Source organism: Chrysochloris asiatica, unplaced genomic scaffold (genome assembly GCF_000296735.1).
Source record: "Chrysochloris asiatica unplaced genomic scaffold, ChrAsi1.0 scaffold00195, whole genome shotgun sequence".
Lineage (NCBI taxonomy): Eukaryota > Metazoa > Chordata > Mammalia > Afrosoricida > Chrysochloridae > Chrysochloris > Chrysochloris asiatica.
Genome location: NW_006408713.1, coordinates 1699898 through 1708626, shown reverse-complemented (window position 1 = coordinate 1708626; position 8729 = coordinate 1699898). Strand labels below are relative to the sequence as shown.

The 8729-nt window shown below is 47.9% G+C and overlaps 1 protein-coding gene across 1 annotated transcript in view; it reads left to right on the top strand.

The window, feature by feature from the left end:
- Nucleotides 1-8251: 8251 nt before the first annotated feature.
- LOC102830031 (iroquois-class homeodomain protein IRX-1-like) overlaps nt 8252-8729 on the top strand; it is a 5826-nt gene continuing 5348 nt past the window's right edge. Inside the window, exon 1 of the mRNA XM_006872382.1 lies at nt 8252-8701. Within this exon, the coding sequence (XP_006872444.1) occupies nt 8252-8701 (450 nt within the window). The remainder of the gene's footprint in view (nt 8702-8729) is intronic.

Below are 8729 nucleotides of genomic sequence, written 5' to 3'. Positions count from 1 at the left end.
AGAGAAAAAGAGGAAGACCCCCAACAAGATGGATTGGCAAAGTGGCAGCATCAATGGGCTCAATTGTGGCAACAATTGTGAGGTTGGCCCAGGATCAGGAAGTGTTTTGTTCTGTTGTGTATGGAGTTGCTATGAGTCTGTACCAAATTGGTGGCACCTAACAACAACAACAACAACATTGAAAGTCTGTGTACAATACAACACTGCTTGTTCTTGTGCTGCCTCACAAACAATTCTATGTTTTAGTCTATATTTGAACTCACTGTATCAATCCAAATCATTTAAGGTCTTCCTTATGATTGACACTCTACTTTTTCAAGTATAACGCTTTCCCTTCAGGAATTGGTCACTTCCGATAAAATGTCCAATGTATATGTGATAAAATCTTGCTTTCCTTTCTTCTAAAGGACATTCTGACTGTACTTCTTCCAAGATAGGTGTTTTCATTCCTCTGGTAGTCCAACATGCATTCAGTACTCTTTGCCAACACCATAATTCAAATGCATCAGAATTGTGCAAACATCTCTTTAAAGTATTAAAGAGCAAAGATGTACTTTGATAATTAAGGTGCACCTGTCTCAAGCAATGCTATTTTAAGTCATCTTATATATGAAGGTGAAAGCTACAAAATGAACAAGGAAGACTAAGAAGAACTAAGGCATTTGAATTTTGGCATTGACAAAGGGTACTGAATGCTGCTCCCTGGACATTGAGCTTGAACCGTTCCTTGTCCATTAACAATAATCCTACGTCAAAGTAGAAACTATGTATTGTCTGAAAGTCACCAATCTGATTATCAAGAGAGGAAATTAGAGGTCATGTTGTTTCATTAAAAATGGAGAAGTCCTAGTCTATGAACCAAGTTGGCTTTGAAGATGTCTGGGCAACATGTAGTTGTCATGAGGAGTTTAAGGTGCTATCTGAAGTGAAGGGTTTGTGAAGGATTCCAAGAGTAGTCCAGAGGACAAAGAAAGGTCACTTGTCTGATCTGGGAATTTTGATTGTCTCTGTCCTGTTCCTTAATCAGGATGTGCCGTCTTTGGGACAACTTTCCTTGTGATGTGTGTTTGGTAGAGGAAATAATTTCCTTTTCTTTCTTGTCACTTTCCTACCTATATCTGTTTCATTTGACACATATGTGCACGTGTGTACACAGCACACACATTAAAGCTGGCATAAGGATGAGGGTATGGGCAGGATTGCTGAAGAATCCCCATGCATTTAAAAAAAAAAAATTTTTTATCTTCTTCAACTAGGAAAGGACCGATGGAGCCATTGGGGCCCTAGCTAAATTATGGAGACCACCTGGGAAAGACCAAAAAGTGCAAGATAAAGGCTATTTCAAGTTTCCCAGTAGGGTCCATTTCCTATCAAACACTTAATGATTCTGTAAGTATGTTGTTTAGTGCTGTTGATTTTATTCCAACTCATAGTGACCCTCTATAGGGTTTCTGAGGAGCTGCTGGTGGTTTTGAACCATTGACCTTGTGGCTAACAATCCAGTGCTTGTCCTACAGTGCCACACCAACTGATGGACCCTAAACATCTGCAGAATTTCCCCAGAAAACTTTCTCTGAACTCCAAAGTGTCTACTTACCCTATTCTGTTGGGTGTTTAGACAGATTTTAACTTATTAACCAGGGATGTACATTCATTTTGAATATTAAACATTCTCTTTAGGATGTTTTGTGGGCATATATTTATCAATGGTTTTTGAAAAAAATCAAATAGATTTCCAATAGAATGATTCTTATCTTTAATAATATAAATGGTGGAGAGCTAATATGAAGTCATGAGAAGTAGACTCCTGTTTGGTCTAAATTTCAAACAGTTTTGAAAGAGTCATACACAAATATGTCATTTCACTTTTTTTTTTTTTTTTTCCTGTCTAGCACATATCATTTCCTTTGAGGATTTTACTAGAAAATCATCTTTGGATTTGCTTAGATCTGAGAATCTGAGAAATGTATTATCATAGCTCACTATTATCTCACCTTCTCTCTGGTTGTTACTGTCAGTAGTTATCTGGAAGAATGGAGGAAGTAAATTCATAAATATGTTTAAAATATGTATTAATGTAGATGGGGTTCTTTGGAAGAAAGATGCAACTGTAATCAGAATGGAATATGATTAAGTTTTATATTATCATTGAGCCACTCTTGGTTGCTAACATATCGGTTTCAAAATACGCAGCTAAGATAAAAATCAGGAATTGAATGAGGACACAAAAAAGTCATCATTCTTATCAAAATGTTTCATTTCTCTTACAAGCCTACTCTTACTTAGTCGGTGCTGTATTAATAGTATTTAATATTTTATATGACAATAGAGCCCAAGACTGCAATTTAAGTAAATTATTTTATTAATGAAATGTTAATGAAAATGACAGTGAAATACAGCCACGTTGTTTCTGAGTTACTCTTATTTTATATTCTCTTTTCAGGGAGACAACGGGCCACCTCTGTCCTTTCCCTAACCTCACATAGGCATTTCCCTGCTAAACCCTCCTCTTGTGGGGATAGAAAATTCTATCCACCATACAAAGAAGGAGGAAGGAAATGAAAAATCTGAGTCTGCAGCAACTTTATTATAGAAAATACAGAAACTGTGAGATTTCTGGCTGGAAGTCCTCTTGCTGTGAGGCATCCACATTAGATGAACCATGAGGTAGAGACCACTTAGCTTTAGAGCAGCTCCTAAAGGAAGACTCTGTGTGTGTGTTAAGTGCCTTGGAGTAGGTTTCAACCCATAGCAACACCTATAGGGTTTCCAAGGAACAGCTGGTAAATTTGAACCACCAGCCGTGAGGTTAAAACTGACTTTGCAGTCCAGCAGATTAACCCCACGGCCACACAAGCATTATTTGCTACAAGTTTTTGAAAACAAGAGAAAGCTTAGATTTTTCCCATATTTTAGGAATTAAGGGCTAAGGTCAAAGTCTGAACTGAGAAGACTTCCACTCCCATCAAGTGTGGTAACCCCAGAAAGACTTCTTTGAATTTTCTAATGGGCCCCAGAGCTCAGGATGTGCATATGTAGGAGGTGCACAGGGGACCCACATATCTACCTAGAATGTTTTTAATGCTCTGCCACTTCACTGCTAATATTAATCATAAAAGAAATCACCTGTTAGACAAATGTCCTGTCTTTCATCCAATACACTCTATAAAAGCAAGATGAAATAAGTTTTAAAACAAATAATGCATCTATGACAAAAAGCCAGAAAGTATTAATTTCCAAAGGAGCTGGCATGCCATAAGTGCATTAACAGAAGAGACCAGAATGATCCTGAAGACAAGTTTTTGTTTGTTTGAGTCCTACAGTAACAATTGCAGTCTCAAAGAGTTAAAATCTACTGCATGCCTGTTTGTAAACTGTAATGCACTACCCACAGAAATTCTTATCAGAGGTCCACACTGTACTTGGCAAACAAGGCGTTTTACCTTTTAAACAAATAATTCATTAGGTAATTAAATTCAAGAGAGATTACTCTAATTAAATATACACTGCTGTTGAATCATAATTTCTATGTGGCCTAGTTAAAGATGAACAATCTCTTATTCCTGACTATAAAAAGAGAGAGAGCGCGAAAGCTTTAAAAGAATTCCCCGGTGGCTGGAAGAATAGATGGATATACTTTTCCATAGAGGTCATTTCAAGAAGGAAGAGAAAGCAAACACAGCTCAGGGAGGGGCTGACGGCTGTGCACTCTTAGAGACCAGATACTCTGACGTTATGACTTGGTGTTCTTAGTCAGTGACTCAGTGGAAGCCAGCGGGAAATGTACCAGATCTTGCACTAGGCGCTGGGTTCTGTGCTTACGTGTACAGCCCAGATCCGGAGGCAACCTTCTTGTTCAGCTTTGTCAGGGTCTTCTGGGTTCCAAATGGAAGGCGCTCAGGAATCCTGCACTGGTCACCAAAACACAGGACTTAAGCAAAACTTGATCCTCAATATCTGCTCCTCTAATGGCATTAAAGGCGCAGCCTGGACATCCACTTCTGGAGGCGCAGAAGCCCCTACTCCAACTTTGATCTCTTGAGCCTTTTGAGCTGACACTGGGCTGCGTGGTAGCTGAGCTTTCATTTGTCAGACAGGCTTTTGCTAGTGTTCTTGAGCAGGCAGCTACACCTGTACTTCGAGAATTTACATCGCCTTGCTCCAGGATGGCATTGATTTGGGACGGGTGAAATACAAACACAAACTAATTAAAAACTGCATAATGGAGCCCTACAGGAACAAGGCAGCAAAAACAAATAAATACAACTGCAGCTGGCGCGGCAATTGTGTCTCTGCCCCCCAGCCACCGTCTGGTGACATAAAATTGTAAACTCTGAAAACCCTCCCATCGTGTCTGTGGATCATATCGGAGGCCTAATGGAAATGATTTGGTTAATTAAGGAGAGGGTGATCAAATATTCACGTCTGTATACACGCACGGAGTTCACGTCCTCAAACGCTCAGGCATGGTGGGATCATGACACTTTGGGTAGGGTCACTGCAGCTGGTCCTTCTGACCGGCGTTTATCAAAAGGCTCCCACCAGACTCTGCTCTGATGCTCCGGGGGTTGTCCATATCGTCTTGCCGCCGCTACCCAGAGAGCAAATCCCGCTGGACCATGGCTTGAGCCCTGCACTTCTCGCCGCGCGGGACCCTGAGCCCAGCGACCTGGAGCCCTGTGTGTCTGGTTTCAGAGCGTTCTTCTCCAAGGTTTCCTGGCTTCACTCAGTGTCTCTTCTAGCCCGACCAGACCGCCAGTCTTGCTGCAGGGTCCCACAGCACGCTCCCTCGGGAGTGTGCACTCCAGGCTTCCGGTTGTCCTAGGCCCCCGCCGTGGGCGCGGAATCATTGTGATAGGATTGCGCGGACTGGGCCTTCTGAGGGCGAGGCTGACCTCTCTCTCTACCAGCAGCCGGGGGTCTTGGACGCGGAAACTATTTGACACTCTACTCTCAGTCGCTGAGCGGGTGGCTTCCGGGCCCTGCTGGAGCGAGGTGCAAAGTCCTAATGAGGATTTAACAAGACTCATAAATCAGGGCGCGCTTTGGGGCGGAGGGCCCAGCCCAAGCCTGGGAACACTAGCCGAATCTGGCCGGCAGCCCTGCCACCCTGTCGCCTGGAGCCCCATCCCGTCATCTGCATGGCAAAGAAGGATTATTTTGAAAGACTGGCGAGGAGGTCCCTGCGCCTCCCACTGCATCCTGGTGATGGCTCTGAGTTGCTCCTGTCCTTGGCGCCAGAGGCTAGTCCCCAAGATGGTTCCAGGAAGTGGGGCGGTCCTCAAATGAGCTTCCTCCGCCTCCTCGGAGTCCGCCCGACAGCCGAGCTGGAAAGGCGAGAAGGACTTCGAAAGGGTGCAATATAAATAAGGGGGTTGTTGGGCGGTCGCATCTTGGCCTTTTTTGTAATAGGGTCCCTGGGGTTCAGAGCAAAGATCAGCCAACACAGGTAGAAAGGACCTGATCATTAGAGAAGTGATTAAACCCCACCCCAAACAAAAATACACAGCTGAACAAGTGAAGTGTCCTTGAAGCATTGAAATCTTCTTAGAAGTCACTGGTTAAACCTTGCATTATTTGCCATTCCCATGCCAGGGCCCTCAGGCCTTTTCTCCGCATCCCCCATGCACAGTGCTCTCTTTATAAGTCTTGCACACGCGCGGCCCTGCACATGCGCGGGCAATTGTCCCGTCCCGTGTCCTGCCGTCCCAGTCAGAGACCTAGCTGCAGCCCCAGTCACCGCCTCTGCCGTTCGCCGCGGGGCTTCTGAGGAGTCTGAACCCAAGCGAAGCTCCTCCGAGACTCAGGGCCCACGGGGTCCTCTAGGAGCCGGGCCGCAAACAGCACGGAGCTCCCATCCAGCCGCGCAGCGACCCCTATGTTTGGCTTCTCAAGGCTCCCGGGTGTAGTGACTATGGTATAGTGACATGGACGGGACACGGGGAAGGGAGCTGACACTTGGACTAGGCTCGGCTGCCTCACCAGCGGCCAGTTTCAATCCGGGTGAACAGATGTAACCGGGTTCATCATCTGGAGAATTAAGCTTGGGCCGTCGGTTTTCCGCCGTGACGTAGCGGGAGACCGGCTGTCCGCCCCTACTCTCCGCTCAGGTACCTAAGGAGTTCGCGCAGTATCTCACTCCTCTGTGCCAAGAGTCTCCCGGGCTTCCAAATGGATGCACCATGGTGCTGGAGGGGCAGAGCTGGCTAGTCGGCCCCGACTCTTTGAGAAGCCGTCTGAATCCGCATCACGTAGATTGCCAAGTACTGTCCAAGACTTTGTGCACGGTGAACTTTCTTGATTCGGGCGCCGTGGGCTCCGTGGGCCGCGTCTGGGCTGGGCGGGGGCACCCTTAACTCTCCAGTCCTTGGCCCCACTAAACCATGCGATGCTACCACAGAGAGGTAGAGGATGTCCTTACTGGCCTGGGACACTGAGAGGTTCTGAATCCTTCTCCACCCCTCCTTCCCCTCAATGGGGTGCCTTGCTGGATAATTTCTTAACTCTTTTTTTCTATGCTGCTTCTTCGTACTTATAGCCATCCTATATAGGGTTTCTGAAGAGCAGCTGGTGAGCTTGAACTACCAACCTTGCAGTTCAAATGGCTTTGCAATCTGACGCATTAACCCACGGCGCCACAGTGGAAAGTTTTTGGGTTAAGGACTTGGGAGCTGTGGCTCCTCTGAAACCTGGAACAGGTTGTAAACTCAGGAACTTTGCACACAGCCCCAGCCCCTGACCTGGGCACTCGGCATTCTCTTGCCCTTTAGGTAGCTTTCAGACTCACTGGGGGCAACACCAGGGGCTTTGTTATTGCCCCCACTTCTTTAACTGCCTGGTCCTCAAGCCAGATTCACAAGGGACTCTCCAGAATGCCCAAACAGACCCTCCTGACTGGTTTCAGGAGCTGAGTAGAGATGATGCGCTCAGCTGCATTTCTGGGTACGCTGAGGGTGAGGGCAAGTCCGTGTCACTGCTATTCTCATACCCCTACACACACATACACACACACACACATGGCTGTAGTGTGAGGTTAGGGTGATCTGAGACATGCAGGTGGGGTCACAATTCCTGAGTTAGTGGTGGGAAAGAGTAACAACTCCTTTACCACCTGCAGTGACTCAATCTTTACAATCAGACAGGTCTCTGGAGAAGCATTTCATCTACATCTTGGGTCACAGAAGACTCTTTATCTCACCTGTATTTACCTGTTGTTCCGTCAGGTGACCCTGGAGTTTACTAAACAGGACAGTGGCGGGCTGGACCCTTTCTCCCAGTCTCACCTACCATTCTTGGACTTGTTTTAATGTAGAAGAAATGGGGGTTGGAAGTCCTGGTGGAGATGGGGATGAGGGGAGGGGAGGTGGTGGGCTGGAAATCAGGAAGATGCTGTGGTTGGGAACTTCCCAGCCAGGGAGAAAAGTGTCTCCCCCCAGAGCTATCTGAAGGCAAGAAAGGAAGCTGGGAGTTGTAGGGGGCTCTGGAGTACTTGGGGCCCGGTTATGGGACTGGAAGAGGGACAGCACACAGCAAGAACAGGAAGAAATGTGACTCAGAGCAGAGAAAATAAAGCCTGATTATGGAGCGGTAATTAGTAATTACTATTATGGGCGTTATTATTGCTAATTATAGTCGGTGGCTTGGTGTTTGTCCTCTGGGCCCCAAAGCGGAAAAATGGGAAGTTTCCGGATGCTGGGGGGTGGGGGGAGAGTCCCCAGGATCCGCAGCGGGAGGAAGGAGCAGGGAGTAGGGACTGTCTGGGTGTCCAGAATACAAGGTCTCCAGCCCACCAGCGGCCTTTATCCTGCAGTCCGGAATGGGCCCAAACCCAGGCTGCTGCTGCCGGATCCATATGGAGCTCCTGAGAGGTCCTGAGTGTTGGAGCGCGGCGGCGCTGGTGGTTGGGGGTGCAGCGACCCCGGTGGCCGCATATAAGGTGGGCGCAAAGTTGCTTGGGGAGCCTTAACAGGTCCCTTGGGTGCCCTCCCACCCGTGTCGCTAACCAGAGAAGTCCTGCAGCCTCAGGCGCCTACCCGGGTGCAGGAAGGGAAGCGGGCCACCCCAGCACACCGTGATGAGCCGCTAGCTCAGTCCCCTTTCATCAGGGCCAGAGGTGGAAAAGTAAGAGACGGAGGTAGAGGAGGGGCTCTGACCCAGGGGTGGACCCAGGGAAGGTCCCTGGTGTCCGACCTGGCCCACTTGCTCCGTAAAAAGTTTATTTCCCGCACATGCACACCTAGGAGGCAACGCGATGGAGTCTCCATCGCCTAAGGGGCCTCACTACAAGTCAGCTTTCTTGGAAAGAGAGCCGCCTGCTCCTGCCGTCCTCAAACACCCGCCATCGCTTCGCTTCCGTCTCTGCTTCCCCCAAGTAGATTCTCGGACGAGGTGGCCCTGTCTCAAAGTTTTCCCGAGGAGAAAAGCTGCACAGTTCAGCAGCCCAGCGATCCTCAAAGAGCAGCGTAGGTCCTGCCATCAGATCCATTACAGTCTGGGGGAGGGGGTCGCCGGGACAAACTCCGGGAGCGCTGCGCACGCTGCGGCCCCCTGTCCATGTCCGGGGAGGCCCAAGCCGCGCTGTCCGCAGAGAAGAGACCCCCGGCTTGCTACAGTTGCTGTACCCTCACTCTACCGAACCTCTCTGCCTCAACCGTGGAAAGGCCAGCGACTAGAGGTCTGGTGGAACCGGGACCCTGGCGCGGTACTGCATCACCGCCCTATTTTGGGCC